Here is a 21,459-nt window from a genome sequence, read left to right on the forward strand (position 1 = left end):
AATTATAATTTTTTTTCATTATTAAAAAAAATTAAAAAATAATTTCGTCTGCTACAAATCTTATAATCCATATATGACACAATTTGACCTGTCCAATTGATCTGAAATTTTGCACAATTGCATAAAGTCAGAGACAATGCATGAATCAATTGACAGAATAAATAATTGTGAAAATTTACAAATTTTTGATATCTTAAAAAAAATTTGAAAAATAATTTTCCTTTTAAATATTTAAAAATAAAATTAGAAATTCATTATACATGTGTAACATCCAAGACACTGGATTGTTCAGAAGTGTTGTCTTTAAAAAGTAATTTTTATACGCATATTATTTATCCTTTACTCTCGCATTATGAGAAGGCACTATTGTGATAGATATCATATTAATTGAAAACAAAAATGAATGTGAGAATTCAATTATTTATTACAATCGTTGTTCCTATATTTCGTAATTCAGCTTTTTTAACCTTTATTTTGCAGAGGCCAATTTGAATTGACAATTTATTTATCTCTAGCGATCAGTTCAGATTAACCCCCCTAAAATGGCGATGATCCACAGATCGCTCCTGGCTTGGTTTTTGGTGCTAGTATTCCTAATATTCGTAGGTCTGCGCATCGATGGCCGCACTCACTGGAATTTCTTCCTCGTCTTCGTGCCCATGTGGCTCTACGACCTCTTCTTGGTCGCCTTCATCGTCTTGAAGAGCATCGGTGACTGCCGCTATGCCGACTTGGGTTCCTACTCCATCAAGAGGATCGTGTCCATGATAATATTCCGCCTCTACCTGCTGACTATGACGCTTCTCAAGACAGCCTTCTGCGTCATGTTGTGTGTGAACCTCAACAGCCCTGCATCCCCGCCTATTAGTTGGTATGGCGTCTTCACTCCGCTCATAATTCTACTAGTTGCTCTCTCTTTTAACGTTATCCATGAGCTCGTTAATTTCAGCTTCGGGCTAAACAGCGATTGAACCTCGAGAGACACGAAGTGAGATGTCGCTTACTGTGGACTCGGCTATGACGTTCGTCGTCGTTAGAGTATAATCAAGTTGCGAGTCGCTTGCGACTGAGCAAGATACCGGCTTAACGTCTGCACGGTCACATGAGACGTTGTTGTAATCGGCAATCTTCGGCGACTTTGCTCTTCCACAAAACGTATCTTACGAATCGAAATCCTCACTCCTTCGGGTAATGTCGGGAATAGTCTCTTGTTATTGTTGAATTTATTGACAGAAAGTTCGCATTACGAGACCTGCATTCATCGGAACAGGTTTTAAGAACGAATGCTGTCAACACTCACATGGGCAGTCTGAAGCGTACATTCTCACAGTAGAATCAGTTCATCAACGGACTGAACGTGAACATGCATGCGACCTGTCCTGCATGAACCTGCATCTCCCCTGCTCTCCAATATACAGTGTTGTTAAATAAGCATAGACAAGAATACTTCACACAACTTCAGCCGCAAAGAAATGCGTTTGCCCTCGCTGACGAATTTTTGTTTACATTTCCATCCCAAACATTACGTGCGACTCTCGCATTATCTGTCGAGAATTAAACCTGCTCTAAGTAAAAAATTGAACTCGTTCAGCGATGAAGTGTTCATTTTGCTCGCCAGTGTTGGTCTATGCCAGGAGCTACCGCTTCAAACTGTTATCCTATGCTAGGAGCTACGTCAGGAAGTCATTGTTCCTGCCGGGCCAATGAAGATGGTACTTTACATTAGATTGTTCATGCCATGAGCGAAGACGTTATCGCTCCTTCATATCAGTGTATATGATGCCATATCACATGTGCTATTGCCGCTCCGTATCTGTTTACGCAACTTGCCTGGAGACCTAAATGCCACTGGAAGTTTGTCTTTGTGGCAAGACTCGGCATCTAAGTAAGCAACGGAGGTTGATCAAGAAAACTTTCACTGTGGCGATGTTCCAAGTAAACTATCTTCCAGTTCAGAGTTTAATTTACCCTGTAATGTCAGAATAACTATTCACTGTAGCTGACTAAAATCTGAATGAACAAATGTAGTGAATAACCCTCAGTCGGTTGAATCAAAGACAACCGAAAGGATATTTCATGCTATTTATCCAAAGTCTAACTCTTCATTCTAATAACTACCCGTTCGCGTTTTTTATTCGTAAGAGGTGAATAAACAGGCAAATTTTTTCCACTGTTTATTCGATTATAATTTATGGGAATGGTTTGCCATTGAAAAGATGAAACAAGTAATGACGCTTTCATAGCACTGTACAACCCTACATCCTCCCTAAGGTTTCTTTGTTGGGCGGCAAGACGAGCAGCGGGAGGAATGAGTCGTGAGGCATCCCTCCATCGACTCATCCCGTCATTATTGCATGCAAACATCCAAACTAAGAAAGATAGCGAATCCCTGTACACGCTAATAAATAACTTTCACGGGGTTGGAAGATTAAATAAGTTTTTATTCTTTTTATAAAGTGAAATACTCATTGAGACACGGAGCACGAGAGATAATGTCTCGTTTATTCGCCGCCCATACCGCCGATCTTGGCACCGAACAAGAGGATCTGAATCTCGTCGTACATGACCAGCACCAGAGCGCCGCCTGCAAGAAAAGTTCCTTGCAATTATACTTGCCGGGAAAGATCCAACAATAAGCCGAATGAAAATAAAGTTGCAATCAACTGCAAGGACTTGTCACACCCTAAAGAACATGGAGATGAAAGAGACTTGATCACTGAATTTACAGGCTCTAACAAATAATCACATTATTGGTTGCTGAACCTCCTGATTCGATACTTCGAAAGCCTAATGTACTCTAGCATGAAGTAGTATTCATATAAATTTTAAACCCGCAAAACACATCAGCCTAAGTATAGATCGCTTAAGCTTCAATCTCATATAAGCTAAAGTTCTGTATGTACTCCTAAAGCTTGAACACCTGGATGGACAAGCAGTCGTGAGGACAAGTTCTTCTGGCACGAATGAAAGCACAAAATAATAATGTGCTGCAACATCCGTGCCGCAGAATTATTTGTTCTTATCTGTTGAATTTTATATAAAAATTTACCATGCAAGAGAAATCAAGATGTTTACATAATAGGATTATTTTTTTTAGTAAAACGCCAGGAACTGGACGAAATGACTAATAAATATTTTCTTTGGAGAGTCGACCAAAATTCATTGAAGCATCCGCATTACAATTTTGAGTCAACAATACGAGCCTGTAACTATCAGCTTACCTGTGCCACGAAGGATGTTCGAGAAGGCTCCCTTGAAGAAGGCAGATGCGCCCTCCTGGCTCGCAACTTTCCTCCAGCAGTCGACGGTGCTCTTGTACATGATGTCGCCACCCTTACGGCCAGACTGCATCATCATGCGTCGCCTGTAAAACAACCATTACAGTCACGCGAGGCTCCTGGGAACGAGACCGTCGTGACCTAACATCTTGACAAGCATGGTTTGACTTAATTCGCATGAACAGTTGCCTTGGGTCCTCATTTTCAACCCATTTGCGCCAATGCCCGTTTCTATACAAACGATCTTCCTTTTTGAGCCAAGTATCAACTTGTCATTTATTTCAGTTCGATATCCTGAATATTTATATATATGGTTTCTATTTCTTGAACCAAAATAAATCAGAGAAACGACAACAAAACCTTGAATTATTAGAAAAACTACAACTCGGCTCTCGATGGCATCGGTGAATCGCCTGAAGCAAAACCAACAGCACATTCATAATTTGACGTTGCCCGATTCACAAGATATAATTCTGGAGTGTGATGCAAGAATTTAGACATCTTACTGAAAATAAGATTCTAAGCGTCTCCCAAATTAATCCCTTTACAGTAGACAACGTAATCTAGCAATAATGGTTCCCTGTTATTCAAATAAAGTAAAGCAATAACTGAAGTATCGGAGCGATAATATAAGTGAATATCTCTCACCTGACAGTGTCGAAGGGATAACTGATGATGCCGGACACGGTTGTGACGCACTGAGCAATCGCCCAGGAGATCAGGATGTTGGTCTTGCCAGTCATGCCCTTAGCGGTATCGTAGAGACCGAAGAAGGCAGCGCGGTAGATGATGATGCCCTGCACGGACACGAAGAAGCCACGGTACAGGCCACCCAAGCCATCGGCCTTGAAGATCTTCACCAAGCAGTCGCCAAGACCCTTGAATTCACGGGCTTCGGGTCCCTTACCGACATCAGCGGCCAGCCTATCGGGAGGAAAGGTTCCGTCATTACAGTCGGACGGCAGGTTTTTTCTCTGCACTTGTACTTCCCATGTAACTACTCTGCCTCACAACAAAGAGTAGCAACCAAAGAGAGCTGCGGCAGAACGAACAGGCATCTTGATGCCAGAACTCAGCGCAGCAGCAGGAACATTGCACTGCAGCACGTAGTGACAATTGAAACTACAATGAACGTTAACTGAATGATGAAAATTCAATTTAATTAAACCGTAGGTAAACCGAATTTAAACTTTTTAATTAAACAGTAAGGGCTCTGTTTATTCCTAACATAACCTAAGCGTTTTTCTACCAACCAGTACCAGGCAGTTACAACTGCTCCGAGAATTACTCGAGAAATGTATTCACACCAACTCCAGAGCAGGTTAGAGTTACGCATTCTAACTTGATATAGGACTTCAAGAAAAGTAGCTAAAAAGCATCCAAGTAATCGATTAGCGAGAGTATTTTACACAAAAACCACTGACTATTGACGCTAGGTGACTTCATACTTTGCGTGTAGATAGAAAAGTCAGAGGGGAATCAAGAAATAGCATTGAAATTTGAAATATTTTCATAATGCGATTATTAGAGGAACACGTGGCACAATTATCATTAATGATTGACAGGAGAGGCAAAAAGAGGATGAGACTGAGAAGCGAGCAAAACAGCTACACTAAAAATTATACGAGCATCTTATTCAACAACAATTAAAAATGTCGCACGGCGCAAAAACCGCTTAGGAAATAAACGCAATAGAAAATTAATAACATTGCAAGAGACAAGATACCACGCAGCCAGTTAGAAAATAGAGGGCAATAACGGCTGTCACACACCATTCCGCAACAGTCGGTCGCACAACACAGCGTTTTTATGCATGCATATTCTCAGGAACTACTTAAATCAAACTTTTATTCAGGACCATTTCAAGGCTAAAATCACAAATTAACCAAATTCACAGGTGCCGAGTGTGTTGGCCACTATATACCTTGTTCGGGCGAAGTCAAGAGGGTAGACGAAGCAGAGCGAAGTGGCACCAGCAGCACCACCAGACGCCAAGTTGCCAGCGAAGAATCTCCAGAACTGCTTGTTCTTGTCAACGCCACCCAAGAAGATCTGGCAAGAAAAATCATCAGAATCACAATAGGAAGGTTTACAAAAATAACCATCTAAAACAAATCAAAAACATTCTATGGCTGTTTCTATATACAAAAATATTCCGAGGTCAGCAAGTAGAGTAATTAACAAGAAACAGGCGACACAATGACTAGTTAACCAAGAGCAATGCTTTCATCATCCAGGGCTTCAACGTGGAATCAAAGTCGATTAAATATCACTTCGGTGAAATCAATTAGTAATATACTTGCCTGGTGGAGCAGGACTAATCAGTCGTATAAATTAGTTTTATAATGATTAAAAAGTATTCATTATACTCAAAATTCAACAAATTCTGTGCAGGTAAACTTTTGATCGCAGTCAAGTGTAAAGCATGCATTTTAATGGACTCAACCATCGACGTTAGTCCCAAGAGGCAATTCGCGACTCTAGGAAGGAGTGTCAGTCAATGAACATTACAGAAAAATCTCAACCTATGTATATCATGGACGATTTAGAGCAAAATTTATCTGCATTAGTAACTGCAATAATAGCGCACCTGCTTGTACCTGAAGCCATACAAGCAGACTACCTGCATTAGTAACTGCAATAATAGCGCATCTGCTTATACCTGTAGCCATAAGAGCAGACTGTACCTGCATTAGTAACTGCAATAATAGCGCACCTGCTTGTACCTGTAGCCATAAGAGCAGACTGTACCTGCATTAGTAACTGCAATAATAGCGCACCTGCTTGTACCTGTAGCCATAAGAGTAGACTGTACCTGCATTAGTAACTGCAATAATAGCGCATCTGCTTGTACCTGTAGCCATAAGAGCAGACTGTACCTGCATTAGTGAGAGTGACTATAATAATATCTCACCTGCTTGTACTTGTCCTTGAAGGCAAAGTTGAGGGCCTGTGTGGGGAAGTAACGGATGACGTTGGCCAAGTTGCCACGCCAGAACGCCAGGAAGCCTTGCTCACGGGGGATGCGAACAAAGCAATCCACCATACCTGCAAAAATAATTCATATATCAAATCCTTCGTATCATTTCACAGTTTCCCTAAGAGCAAGAAATAATGACGAGATGACGTCCGAAAATTCAAAGCTGCCCGTTATTGTTGAGAAACATGAATTGAACTTAAATATACACATTTAGACAACTAGAACTAAATTTCAGTTAACTTGAGCAGCCATTCATGTCTTTCACTGCCAGCTTTAGCTTACTTGCTCATGTGCTCTAAAAATATATTACAGGAATATTAAAAAAAAGGTAATTCTATTCTTACTATAATTATCTCTAATCATGATAGACACTCAGCATTAAAACAGATTGGTTACTGTCATGATGATTTTCTAAAATAGATAAAAATATGCTTTGGAAATTCCTCAACACGTTCTGGGCTTTGCACAGCATGTAGCTATCAATAAAATTGTTATCTGATTAGTGCTGATAACAGTAGAAATAGACAGCCAGAGCAATACCGTATACCAGAATGCCTCAAGCCTTGCTCAACGTGTTGTATTATATACATTCTGCATTGGCAGCCTGCATGAATATTATTTATTCAACAACCAACATTTAGATTTTACAAGTAAATTATGAAATCACATTTCAATCTCCTCCACTGATACCTCAGCCATTTCAGATAATTTCATCTGGTAGTCTAAATTTCTCAATTATTCAAATAAAATATGAATACTTTAAACCTGACAGCATATTTATGATGGTATTCTGATTTTCATCATACTTTGAGGGTGCAAGCAAACTACAGGAAATGACAAAAAGTCAACCATTCCTGCTAACAAAACTTGTCCAGAACAGCAACCATGACTCATTTTCCCCACTTATACATTCTGAAAGGAAGCTATATATATAGAACCCTTTACAATTTTCAGCAGCAATGATTCATCATCCATTTCACTGCAGAATTTGAGATTCATAGTGTAATGGAATTCGTGTATCATTATGTAGTAATTTCCTATTCGCTCATTATTTAATAATCCGATCAGTTCATGGAACTTGCCAAGTTTCGACAAGGTGCCATTACTGGAAGGCATTTTTGCTGTTTTGCCACTCAAACCATTGGTGTATTAATTCAATTTTCATACTTAATGCATCATGTTCCATATCATTCTCTAACAGATTTAAAAGTAAAATTCCATTCAAGCCAAGTCAATTATTACAGTACTACCAAGATGAAGCAACCAGTACCTATCCAAGTTCCCCTCTGCAACACCGTTAGCTGAATGAAGCTCTTCCTGCCATTTTATGGAGAGGAGATACTAGTTAATTTCATTACCATCACCAGCTCTATTTTCCATTTGCATTACTGGTTTGTATTATATAATTACACTCTATATCGTTTGTACAAGTTTACTTTGCCGAGAGTTTGTTCTTTTCGTTTTTGCAGTTATAGGGTTATGAATATTATTCCAATTTCACCATCAATGTTGTTCTTTATGTGCTCACCTGTTGCTAATTTTCTAAAATTCTTAAGCTTTTTAACTGTTATTTATTAATTTGACAACTTTGAATCATGTTGAGGAATATTGTTTATTCTTCAACATGAATGTTTCAAGCTACCTTTAGAAGTTTTAGAACAATTTATTATGATCCAAGCTTGGCATCAAGGTCATTGCCATTGCCCAATGTAGTTTTCCTTAACATTTTACCACGTTTTTCTTAGTTTCGTTTCGTCTCTGTCTGTCATCAAAAATTCAAACCTTAATTCAGAGCACTTCTGATGATCCTAGAAACTTGAAATTTGGCATGCAGGCTTATGCTGCCTAGCAATTCAAGATTTGATCATCAGGAGTAATAATTAAACAATTTTTTTTATTAAAAAACCATAAAAATTCACAGTTGGAAATCAAGTTTTTTTTTGTCTAACATACAGAGTTGCCAACCCTGGAAAATAATTTGAATTGCTAAAATTGCTAAACTAAAAAGTAGAAAAAAATATAAAAAACATTTTTAAAAACCAAGTTTAGCCACGTTTTTCTGGTAGTTACAAAACTAAAAACAATGAAATGAAACAAAAAACTTTTAAAAACTATTTTTTCTTAATGAACAAAAAAGAAATACATTAACTCTTACATAACATTGCATAACATTCTACAAAACTGTAATGTTTTGTGAGAGTATGTTTATCTTTTTCGTCTGTTAAGAAAACGGGGTTTTTAAAAGTTTTATATTTGTTTTATTTATTGACATCTTTCAGCTGTGTAAGAACCTTGTGAGCCATTGTCTGTCATGTGCTCCCTACTCCCTCTCACTAGTTACTAAACATGTGTAAACCACAAGAGTCCCAGAACACTGTATTAAATATTGTTTATCTACTAGCATTTATTGGCTCATCAGTTCTATTTAAAATCATAATAAACCTCAATTTTTAGTTTAACCTTTCACTAACACCATTATTGGACTACTTCAGCTTCCACTGCAAAATTCAAGAGGATTATAAGTCAATGCCCTTGCAGTTAAGACTGCAACAGTGCAGTCATGTTTCTTTGCCCAATCCCACAAAACTACTTGGGCTAGTATTACCAGACTTATCAAAACACCTAATCAAATGCAAATGTTAAGGGGACCAGCTACCCTAAAAATCGAAATTTTTGGCTTTTCCGCTTTTTATGCTCATTTTACAGCTTACTTTCTGCTGCATCGAACGGTACTAGAACCATCTCTGTATTTTGATTTATGCGTTCTTGACAGATTCTGAAAGGGAGGAGGGAGGTGGAGTCCCTCAACAAAACTATGGGAATTAATTCCGGCCTGGCATTATAAATGTGCTCTCAGTGGACCTGCAGCTCAGTTGCCTCCCAGCTATCTTGTGGAAAGGTGTTCATGCAGCCGTTCTATGCATTGCTGACTGACTTTCAAGCAAGATAACGCTTCCCTTCAGTATCTAAGCTACGTTACATGCCTTCACATAGCGCGCATCAGTTTATCGCCTCTACTGAGAAGTTGTGAAACCTGAAAACCTCCCTCAGGGCAAACCTGTCTCCTCTTGGAGTTTTGAAGCTACAGCAATGAGACAAATACCATTCGATTTGAAAAGGAAAGATCTAGCGATGAGCGTAGCATTTTTTTTTCGATTTCATTTTAGTTGGGATTATATATTGCAAAATGGGAGGGCGGGGGATTTCGAAAATTAGAAATTTCAGGAAAATCATCATAACAAGAGAACCAAAAAAAAATGAAAAAATGGCTCACTGAGCGCTAGATATTGTCTTTAGAAATCAAATGATATGCGTCTCGATGTTGTAGCACAATATTTGTAGGAGGAGATTCTATCAATTTCACATTTTCTTTCACTTTTTTCAAAAAATTTATACGAGCAAATTGTTTTTTATCCTACAATTTACATATGTGTATAAAATTTCAGCAAGATCGGATGATAAATGTAGAAATTTTTCTGGAGGGTAGCTGGTCCCCTCAAGTAGTGACTAGTGTCTTAGAGGGTGGGCCATTATTGACACTTTCTTCGAGTGTCACATTTCACTCTTAATCAAAGCATTGCACACAAGATAAACATAGCAATAATAATTCTGTTGTAGTGACAATAATATAAGTTGGCTCTTATCTTGTCAAGTAGCACACTTATCAAACAATTTTTTTGTACCAACAGAACCAGAAATTGGCAAATAAAGTGCACTTCCTTGTATACAACTGAATACAAAATTCAAGGGAGGCCAAACAAGGAGGAATTCTAGCAATGTTGGTTTTAGATATTCATGATCAGATGCTTTTTTTCCAGAAATTTCATTATTAATATCATAAATATTAGATTTTATACTTATTACTCATAACAACTATTATTAAAAACTGCCTCATTCTCTCAATAGCCATCTTCAAACATTGAAGAGTATATAAAACATACGTTTTATTGTATATTACTCATAACAACTATTATCAAAAACTGCCTCATTCTCTGAATAGCCATCTTCAAACATTGAAGAGTATATAAAACATACATTTTATTGTATTTTCCAAATTTTTTTCTGCTTTTAACCATAAGAACATTAATAATAGTTCAATATTTTTCTGACTAAGGATTTGTGCATGCAGGATGTTATTAAATATTAATACAAGTATGAAAGGCAGGTTTGAAAGGTAAAAATGATTGCCAGCCCAAGCTCCATACTAGTTGGGAAAAGTGCTTCTTTTCTTCTGATATATTGCAGCTCTAATATCATACAATTTCAGTAAGTAAGAAATCACACGGCTCTAATGTCATGTATTTTATTTGATTGAAAAAAATCACAGTTTGCACTTTGCAAACATGTCATAGCATAAAATTTTCTACTTCTGCAGTACTTCAGTGCTCCTGCCAAAATATCCTACTAAACATCATGATAGCGAGTTAACCCAAAATGTTTTGTTGAAGATTGCATAGTTGCAGCCATGTCAGAGCAATCAGACTGCATTATCACGTGATCAGTTGCCACTAACATAAAGCCAAATGCAAGTTTTGCTGTTTCTAGAGTAAAACTAGAGATTTAGGGTTGCTGATTCTAGGATAAAATTAGAGATTTGGGGTTACACGTGCAGAGGACTTTGTAAATGAGTTTGTGGCTCGTAAATAACTATGGCCAAGATATGGAATTCATGGAGTTGAGAAATGGAATAATTGCTAGCAAATCCATAAAAATACGGCTCAAAAATTTCAGTTGCGGTTCAGAGAGTAGATATTTTCCTCACTAGGCTCCACTCTCCAGACATGTGCATCCATCCCATTTGGGGAACACATAGGCAAAAAAGAATATACTCAATATTTTTATTTGCTTTTGAAGCACATGACATGCAAATTTTGGTAAAAAAATTACTATACATTGACATTAGAAAATATTTTTTGATACAATATTGGAGATATTCCTTGAGAAACTCCTAGGCCCACAGCACCACTTGTGAGCACTTGAAGATAAAATAAAATGCACTCAAAAATCACTTTTTAAAGATAACACTTCTAAAGAATTCAGTTCTTCAGAAGTGGATTTCTAATTTCTAATTCAACACACAAATTTCTAATTTCATATTCAAATATTAAAAATTGATTTTAAATAATTCTTTTATATAATCTAAATTATCAACATTATTTTTTCTGTCAATTGATTCATTCATGGTCTCCAACTTTACGCAAGTGTTCGGAATTTCAGATTGATTGGACAAGTAGAAGTGTGTTAAATATTGATTATAAGATTTGTAGCAAACAAACAACAAGAAGTGAAGTTAAAGAGAAGTGTTGTAACCAGGGTGAATACCGGTATTTAGAAAAAAAAAATTCCATAAATTTTTCCATGACCTGGTTCTAGCAATCTTTGAATGTTGGCTGAAAAGAGATTAGTTGGCGCAGTAGAACCAAACTTTGCCAGAAGATGTACAAAATGTGTATCAAACTTACATATCCACTTGTATATTTATTTGATCTTACAATTTTATTATGAATCCATTTTTCTCCGCTGATTCCAAATGAAACCACTCAGCATTAATGGGTTAACACATGCAGCACAGAAAACACTTCATTTTTGTTCATTTATTTGCAAATTCCATGACTTCCCATAACCTGAAATAAAATCCCATGACTTTCCAGGCCAGGAAAATAAAAAATCCAATTCCATGACTTTCCAGGTTTTCTACAACTGGTATGCACCCTGTGTAACTAGCCAGTCATATCACTGCTGTTGTCACATGACTCACATCCATTCAAATTTATGCAATACAAAAATTTTATTACCATTAGCTATAATAGCAACTAAATTATCCATTCTATTTCAATATTAGATGACAAATATAAGTTTTCAATATTTCAGACAATGAAAAGGTTTGCTTCTCAAGCCACAATTGAAGCCTTCTCACCATTTTTAGAAGCCTTGAGAATTAGATTTCTTGTAGATATTAAAATCTATTCATTCTATTGAATTGTTAGGGTAAACGTGGTATATTCCAACATCATGGGTAATTCCAACACCTCTCTAGTTTTTCCTTCATATTAAGCTTTTTTTTAGTTCCATGCGTTTGTTGACGGTTGAAATAGTGACGTCATACATTTGCACGTCAAACTACTGCCAAAACACTAGGTTTGGGCCATCTAGCGGGGAAATGTTGAGATCCAAAGAGAGACGGTGCATGCCACCCAATGAGATCATCGAAAAATGTGTCAAAGTTGACAGTTGACCTTGCTCTACCAAATAGTGATAAACTGTGTGTAGAAAGAATATCATGGTTTGAGACTTTTAAATACGTCTGCGAATATATTAGGAATCCTTTAAGTATACTTGTATTTGCTGATTTCAAGTGGTAAATAAATTAATAGATGATTAAGTTGAGAAACAGATTTAGACATAAAAACTAATTCTGACACAACTTGAATTGGACACACACAGCTCGTTCCAAGCTGAGTACAAAAATTAAAATTTTCTTAATTAAAAGCTTAACTGTTAATTAAAAGCCTAATTAAGTAGTGCTCAATATTCAATAGTGTTCTAATTCAAAGCCGTGTCGTATTCCAATACAGCTCACACAGCAATCGGAATTCAAACACGAGGATGTCGGAATAACGTATTAGTACAATTTGAAGCGCGGTCGGAAAACGTCTCACCACATACCGAATATAGTCACACACAGCATAGTGGCAATTGGCAAACCAGAGCTTTTTTGGAATCAGTTCATTTTTAATTTCCTCAAAAACTCAAGATTTAAACCAATTTCTTAAGTATGATAATGCTGGTATCCATGATACTTTACTGGTCTACTTATAGGACTCAAAAATGAACTTGAGGGAGAGTCTAAAAAATTCTCTGCTTTGTCACTATGACACACAGTATTGGAATATAGGGATTTGGTAGGTTTGCATTCTAAAGGCTATTAAATAAATATGGCAACATTTTGTGACGTTTCATTGTTGCTGGCGCGTAGTACGGTGTTTTGAAAGTCACGTAAAGCAAACAGAACTCGAGTAACGCATACGGTTATTTTTTATAGTTTTTCATTTCTCGATGCTTCCTTAATGTGTCGGAATATACCGCGTTTACCCTAATAAAATGTTGACTGAAATGCATAATCAAGATTCAATAATAGGTACTATTTCAAAGTTAGCACTAATTTCACTATGAAGCCATGAAATTTCAGTCTTGAGGATATTTCCATTTTTTATATAGATAAAATCAGAACTTTAATTGTGTTTAAAAAATTATAATCATCATGAAAATAGCTACTTTCTTTCACATCATAGTATGTTTCTTCAGAAATAAACCAGTATAGATAAGATTCAGATAAGAGTTCCTGATAGCGTATCTGATGAGACATGTTAACGTTAAGCCTTCAACTTTTAAGGTCATGCACAACTGAATGCATGCTGGAGCAGCGAAGAAAATTGTCGGATTGAAAGACGATTTTGAAAAAAGGTATACAACAAATACGATTCGGTTACTTTGAAGTATATTTACAGGGCTACCATAATGCGAGGGATTTTATTATAATTGACAATGGAGGGAATTTATTTTCAATTGAACTTCTAAGAATAATCCAAGATGGCGGCCGTAGCCGGCTGATTACAGCTGATCGCAAACCGGCTATCAGAAAGAAATTGGCTCACAAACGGATTTTTGGCGACAAAAATCCTTCAAGAACTAGTCTAAATGATGAAATGATCTCTAAAATTATTTCATACGTGTAGGTAACTTGCGTTAAAAAACACAAATGCATGATAATTTGATAGAAGATACCCCTTCCTTACAGTGTCAACTCGACTTACCCTTGTACTGTTGGTCCTTGGCGATCTGTTTGCTGGTATGTTGGACTTGCAACAACAATTTAACACGCTCAATAGGGGCCACAGCTGTTTTAGAGATGGCAGCGGCAATACCGCCGGCCAAGAAATCCTTGGCGAAGGACACGGGATCGAATGCTTTGGACATCTTGAATGGAGGGAGGAACACGCGTGTACGTCCAACTGATCACTGCGAAGAGAAAGAGGCGAAGGCGCAGTCGCCGGCTACTACGATCTCGTCCGTGGCCCAGCTACCAATCAGGAGGGGGGAAAACCGTGACGTATATTTTAACCAATCATGTGTAAAGTCGTCATCCTTCTAGCCAATGGTAAAAGAATGTTTCTCTGATGTCATTAAATGAAAATATTATGCCACAGACCAGTCTATGCCATTTACTATTTCCAGAGGCGAATGAATTTTAATATTTAATCAAGATTGAAGCAAATAACAGACAGATAAATTACTAGAATCGAGTAGGAAACCATGTATCTGCAGTTAAGTTTTTTATGTCAGCAGACAAGTGATTTGCCGGCGAGATCTGGGTCAAGGAAACTTGATTTATTTGAAGCTCTGGCATATTATAGACAGGTTTCCAAGAAATGCATTTACTAGAATTCTTGAATTTATTTCTTAGAATATATTTCGACGATTTATCATAATGATAGAACCTTAACCTGAAATGTGAAATATGACCTATGTAACATCTGGTGAAGTATTTTTAAGCAAAACAATCCCTTTCGAAATCATTATAGAATGAATCAAATTTGTCTAAATGACTTACAGCATTCGAGGATTCGGTCATATGATGAGCCATTCCGTATCTGTAGCTTCGGGACATTGCCTGGATTTTGTTATGTCTTGAATGTCAAATTTTCCTTTTTCTGCACAAGAGAACTTTCACATTCAGTTGATTTGGGTCTGTATATGTAGCTTTCAACGTGGTATAGGTACTTTAAATCGTTTAAATTGACGGAATAGCAGAAGTTCAAGACTAATATTAGACCATAGCTTGGCAAGACCTTGGCCGGCCTAGAGTTGGCAGCGCGTGTTGGCTTGATAATGCTGAGCAGGGAGCACGAGTTTCAGATTGGGTACTCGAACTCATAATGCGTCCTCACACATCGTCCATTACTAATGTAAATAGGTAGAGTTTCTTCTACGTTAGTCTCTACTGATTGTGCCCAATTCAACTTCGCATTCAGAAGTCTGCATTTTTCCCCTTGTTCGTTTATTGATTTTATTTATACCACAGTTAACGAATGATAATATTAATTTACGCTGGTTTATGCAGATACTGAGATACATTCATGTTTAATCACTCATAACAAATTATAACAGCTACCGGTAGTTTGCACCGAAATGTTAAATCATCGTAACTCTGGCTCATGGCGGTGCCATTAGGCTAAATGTGACGCCATTCTTAAAGACAATCTAATCACAAGGCCCCATCCTATCTCATGAAATTGTTAGCCTGCACATGCGTTAATTTCTATATTAGTTACGGTATGTTATGTGTCAAGGGCGTATACGCATATAGGAAATACAGAGCAACAAGTAATGAGCATATAAAAATACACGTTGCTTTGAACGTGGATTTGAATTTTCGGCGAGTGAATGTGCATTCGATGCGTGAATATGTATTTTTCGTACAATTGATATGAATTACGAACGTGAATGTGTATCGTTTGGACTGTGGATATGTATTGTTTGGACCGTGGATATGCATTGTTTGGACCATGAATATGTATTGTTTGGAAAGTTAATACGTATTGTTTGGACCGTGGATATGTATTTTTTGGATCATGAATACGTATTATTTGGACCGTGAATGCGTATTGTTTGGACCGTGAATACGTATTGTTTGTGCCATGGATACGTATTGTTTGGACCGTGAATATGTATTGTTTGGACCGTGGATATGTATTGTTTGGACCGTGGATATGTATTGTTTGGACCGTGGATATGTATTGTTTGGACCGTGGATATGCATTGTTTGGACCATGGATATGTATTGTTTGGACCGTGGATATGTATTGTTTGCACCGTGAATATGTATTGTTTGGACCGTGAATATCATTATTCAGTAAGTATAGTTATGTATTTTTTATATTATGGCTATGCCTAATTCGCAACATATATAAGCATAGTTCGATAACGTCTATGGGTATTGTTCGAAACGTAGATATAAATTTTTCGTGACGAAATTTTCTGGTAAATTCGTTTAAAAAAATATCCTGTATTATTCGAACAAAACATTACGAAATTCTCACGTTAAATCACTTCGACGATGGCTTCGTTTCACATCACAGAAGATAGATATTGTTCACGATAAAATTGCTTATTTTATCACAGATAAATTTATAATAAATATAAATAAATGAATAAATTCAACAAGCCTTTCTTTGTCACTGCAATTTAAATCAAATTTCCTGGAATTCGATCGTAGTTTTCAGAGAGCAAATGAACGGCGTTTCTGATCGTTTCTAACGGAAAATGCATCTCTCTATACATTATTTACTATATAATCTATTATACATATATCGGCCCAGCATGTGTACAATTACATAGCACAATCACACAGAGATTAGAGTGGGCCATCAAGTTAGCTAAATTCACTTTCACTATTCGATAACTGAATACAAATATATTTTTAGTTCTGAATGCAAGTCGTTCTTGAATGAAATTACAACAACAGACGCACGAATTGTTAATAAATTCAACTCTTGAAGACCAAAGAGTCTTGGGTCTTCAATTGGATGCGGAGATATTCGGAACACGTCGGAGTTTTCTCAACTCAGCACCCCTGACCTGCCCCGTGATGTCGCCAGAGCTGAGGTCTAAAATATAGCCCAGTGGTTAAAGTAATACCAGGATTGGTGCAGAGAGGCGCGGGTTAGATCCCAGCTTTGTGCGCAAGTTTCTGGTCAGAATCGGCGAGAGCAGAATTGTAGCAGTGAGTTGCAAGTTCGAGACCGCAAAATGCTGTGAATATTCTGTGATGCTAAGAATCGGCGACAGGCCTACGGCCTACTAAACGCTGAAACCGCTATAAGTTAGGGCTACCAATATTTTAATATTCATGTCAGGGCTACCAAAATTCTAATATTCATGTCAGGGCCACCAATATTTTAATATTCATGTCAGGGCCACCAATATTTTAATATTCATGTCAGGGCTACCAATATTCCATGTTGGTGCGGCAATACATGTGCGTCACGAGCCCAAGTTTTTCCCAGGTTCATGGTTTCACCAGAAAACTCTTTGGTGTTAGGCCTAAGTGACTTGTTCTTTCGGCTGGTCATGAGATGGAAGGAATTGAGGAATACATTTATTGAGTGTACATCGAATAGTTTGGGCAGGATTTTGGAGAGTTGTCTTCTACTCCGGCAAGTTGCACTTCCTATAACAAAATGTAGGAAACTGTTATTAGGAAAATTTTGACTGTGGTCCGACAATCAACTCGCACTTTTTTCTTTTGTTGAAAAGTTCACATGTATATTGTAATGACATACACTGAACATGTGTCTTCAAGAAGGTTTCCTATCCATGTGAAATATATATGATGCAGTTTTAACCAAATAAATCGTCGCAACGCACAACGAGGTATTGTAGCTGTCAATGTCAACAGTATGCACACTTGCATGCAGCAGCAGATGCTGGACTAGATCGGTGCCTTTATAAATTACAGGAAAATCTTCGTTCCATCACCACATTTTCTTCAACACTGAGGGGATCTATAAACAACGTTTAACACGGATTGAGGGAATGTCTCACTCAAGTAACTTTATTGCGTGATCAAGAAAGCATGAATAAAATTCCCGTCGTCGGCGTAATGGAGTGCATTTGGTGCTAAGCTCGGAAGTGTAGCTGCTGTTTCTGTAGCCTTGAAACGAGCTGCAGATACCGGTGCCGCGTGACGTCACGAGCCGTCACGTGCACCCCCCACATACAACAGCCAATGGCGGTCGCGCGTCGGTGTCGTCCCTGAGTGTCAGAAAAAACTAGTTCTTCATCTCGTTCAGCAGGCCTCTGATTCAAATTCACTTATACTTTTCACTTTTTTATACTTTTTCGGTTTTTTATACAAAATTAATAAATTCAAACGAATCTAGATTAAATCTTGGAGAAGTTCACAGGAAAGAATACGTTCGTAAATGCGTTGTAAATGCACTAAATTTATGTATATAGAATCAAACGAAAATTCAAACAGGTTCTCGAAACTATGAAATACCTTTCTTCAAACATGCAAAAATTACGCTAGTGTACAGCCGATAAAATTAGTTTAAATGCCAATTGAATAATATATAGGAGCTGCTCCTCCAATTCACAGTATAACCTAATAATTTATAGTTTTTAAGAGGATCCTAAATTAATTAAGAGGCATTAGGGTTTACGATCGAAATCATCCGAGACACAAGTGTCTTCAATGTCTTAATTAATTTTTCGATACGATCACATTTTGAGATTCTCACACAATGTTCCATGTCAAACCAATTCCAGATTTTTAAAGAATTTTAACGTTGCTATTAAAATCTCATAGTTGCCCAGAATTACATTCAATGGCACAACTGGGCTTTCATTTTATATTGGCTGAAAGCATCCACTAACGAGCATAGATAAAAATTTATATGGAAACTTTTAAAACAAATAGGTTATGAATGAACATACTATGATAGCGGTGAACTATAGGCGACGATCTTGCTTCCATTTTAGTTATAAATCAATAACAATTACACGAAATATCATTTATAGTAATACAACAATAAATCTAACTAACCGAATAGCTTGGTTCATCAAGTACTATACAGGCATCTAGGGTCAAGCAATAGATGCTGTGGCGCATTTGCAAATAACTGCGCTTAGTAGGCTAATTCTATTGCAGCAAATTCCAGTGAACATGAAAAACGGCTGCTACACCTTAGTTAAACCGTAGCATTTACAGTGCGTTTCATGCAGCTTCAGATGGAGTTAAAACAGAGTACGCGAATTATTAATACGTTTACTTGGCATCGCATGAAATAAAACTTCATTTTGATGTTGCAACTTTGTTTTCATCTATTTAACTTAGTTGTCTGGTAGGATAATGCAGGACTGAGAAACAATCGAACGTTAACATATAGGACACGCAGCAACAAATTAACAAGTTGACTACGTATTGGTACATATGCGTACCACGAAATGTACATATTTCTCCAGGAGGTAGTGGTACATATTTCAGGTTGCTTTAAATCGGCCAAATCCGAGAAAAAAAGGCAAAAAAAGCCGATAATTCAATGTATACTAGTTTATTTGTGGGTTCCGCTATAAAAATTCCATTTATTTTCTATTTACAGTATTTAGAATTTAATTAGGAGGTACCCCTATCATAAATTTTAGCCGGCCAACTCGATTGAGAAAAACTAAATCACGGAATTTGTCCGGAAAAATGACCGTCTGGCAACCCTGCTTAAAAAAAGTATAAAAAATGAATTTATAGTACAAGATGAAGCAATAGTTTAAGGAACAATCGAGTGCCTAGATTTGAAATTATGTTCTTAACAGATTTTATGTAGGAGAATCGATAAAAAAATGTTATAAAACGACGGAGTGATGAATTGAAAACAGAAGCGTGCAGTAAAACTATGGGAAACAATGAATAGTGGCTTGCTCCAAGATTTTGGACAAGGCAATGTACTAGAAAATGCTGTAGAAAACTAACGAATTGAATTAGAAAACGAGAGTGAATGATAGAAAACTTCTAACTACATAAACTATGCCAGCACAAGGAACTGATAATGACTCGTTAAGAGCTCAATAGAACACAGAATCTGTCCAAAACTAATCACTTATATTTTCCAGTGACCATCGCTTTTCGGCGGAAACGGGTGTAAAACTTTCATTGGATCTTGATTAGTGGGAATGGATTCAACAAAATTGTATTGTACGCCTTTTTACCATTGAGTTGAAATTATTGGTCCTGTCAATTGTTGATAGTCCAGCTGGCAAATACGTTTTCGTAATAAGTTTTTAACTTAATTAATCCAGTGATATACCTGACGAATCCTAACCTAAAAGCGCACTACTTCACCTCAGTTTCGTGTCTATTCATGTTTGATTCAGATACTTGATTATGTAAAAATTATAAAGTTTCCTTCAGAGACTAAACCTGGAGAATAAATATAGAATATCAACTTTTACATTTCAGAATTGTTCCTTATGTCTCTTAAATTCTTGTTACTATGGTAGTAAAATCACTTCGCTAGTGCAAGGAGGGCATTGAGATTTTTATGAAATAACGTTATCATGACATCTATGCCGGACTTTAAAGTCATCAGTAGGGACAGCTAGTATTTTTTCCGCAAATATGATAACACCTATGCCGATATTCTGATGCACTAACATCCTCTTATAAAGCCGACACTCAAGACGGAGATCGAGAACGTTTCGGGGGCAGAAGCAAATGAATCATATTATTGTCGGAGGCGAACTGCTCATTTTATCGAACATCACGCGCCTAACCCCATACAGCAGCGAATGGCTGCAACCTCTGCTCTCTGAACATTACGAACGGTAACAAAAACGAACGGTAACAAAAATAATTACGAACGGTAACAAAAATAAGTTTGCGATGCACTTTGTCAAGTAACCGCAAATAAAATGTTATTGACGTCCACTGACAGTCTGGTGTAAGGTATCTTATTACTGTGGCAATATTTCGTAGAAATGGAACCACAAGCCTAGCGCTGCAGTTTAGTTTAGTTTAGTGGCCAAATGTTTACTAGCGCTTCAGCTATTTAGCTATCTCGCACCGAAAGTCAAGATGAACATCACCATAGAGGTGGAAGGTCTCAATTATTCATCACCCACAAGGGGCGGAAGGTCTCAGATGTCCAGCCCGCTGAAGCTGGCTCGAAAGAAGCAGCGTTAGCATCTCAAAAGAGACGAAGTGACAAGAATAGAATAGAATAGAAGTGTCGGCGCTGAAGAAATAGGCCCATGGCCTGTTGCCGATTCTTGAACTTTTCGTGACTTGATTCACAAGGGATCCGGCCTTTGGAACCCGATCTTTCCATAGCTGACGATTGATTGAGATAGCTGCTTGACTTATTGCCTGGTCCGTAATTTGCTAGGCATTTTAAGACTGAACATATGCTCCTGCATAGCTTCGTCTAGTCTGTTTTTGAAGATGTTCATACTCGGAGCGTCAACGATGCTATCAGGTAGGCTGTTCCACATGTCGGTGACTCGAAGCGAGAAGAAATGTTGTCGCATGGATGTGTTCCAACGCTGTTTTTTTTAGTTTATAGCCGTGGCCCCTGGTGTTGGTTCTTGTTTCAAATTCTAGTAATCCTTCTGGGACCTTGTATAAGTCATGAGTATACTTGTATACTT

The 21,459-nt window shown here is 37.3% G+C and overlaps 2 protein-coding genes across 2 annotated transcripts; one reads left to right on the plus strand and one right to left on the minus strand.

Annotated features, from left to right (window-relative positions):
* Positions 1-389: 389 nt before the first annotated feature.
* Positions 390-1,930, plus strand: LOC108679673 (transmembrane protein 60-like). The gene has a single exon (XM_018168364.2). The coding sequence runs from the start codon at positions 543-545 to the stop codon at positions 969-971; it is 429 nt and encodes a 142-aa protein (XP_018023853.1). The 5' UTR covers positions 390-542; the 3' UTR covers positions 972-1,930.
* A 277-nt stretch (positions 1,931-2,207) lies between these two features.
* LOC108679672 (ADP/ATP translocase 3) lies at positions 2,208-14,305 on the minus strand. Its single transcript, XM_018168362.2, has 6 exons — positions 14,073-14,305; positions 6,193-6,326; positions 5,203-5,330; positions 3,927-4,202; positions 3,222-3,364; positions 2,208-2,584 (listed from the first exon to the last, which is right to left on the minus strand). The coding sequence occupies exons 1-6, from the start codon at positions 14,233-14,235 to the stop codon at positions 2,502-2,504; spliced, it is 927 nt and encodes a 308-aa protein (XP_018023851.1). The 5' UTR covers positions 14,236-14,305; the 3' UTR covers positions 2,208-2,501.
* Positions 14,306-21,459: the final 7,154 nt, after the last annotated feature.

This window comes from Hyalella azteca, unplaced genomic scaffold (assembly GCF_000764305.2).
Source record: "Hyalella azteca isolate HAZT.00-mixed unplaced genomic scaffold, Hazt_2.0.2 contig17671, whole genome shotgun sequence".
Taxonomy (NCBI): Eukaryota; Metazoa; Arthropoda; class Malacostraca; order Amphipoda; family Hyalellidae; genus Hyalella; species Hyalella azteca.

Excerpts from the sequence above, each read along its gene's own strand:
- LOC108679673 (XM_018168364.2), top strand. The coding sequence starts at position 543 with ATGGCGATGATCCACAGATCGCTCCTGGCTTGGTTTTTGGTGCTAGTA.
- LOC108679672 (XM_018168362.2), bottom strand. The coding sequence starts at position 14,235 with ATGTCCAAAGCATTCGATCCCGTGTCCTTCGCCAAGGATTTCTTGGCC. Across the intron at positions 5,331-6,192 it reads TCAAGGACAAGTACAAGCAG|ATCTTCTTGGGTGGCGTTGA; the intron begins GTGAGATATTAT and ends TTTTCTTGCCAG. Across the intron at positions 4,203-5,202 it reads CTTGACTTCGCCCGAACAAG|GCTGGCCGCTGATGTCGGTA; the intron begins GTATATAGTGGC and ends TCCTCCCGATAG.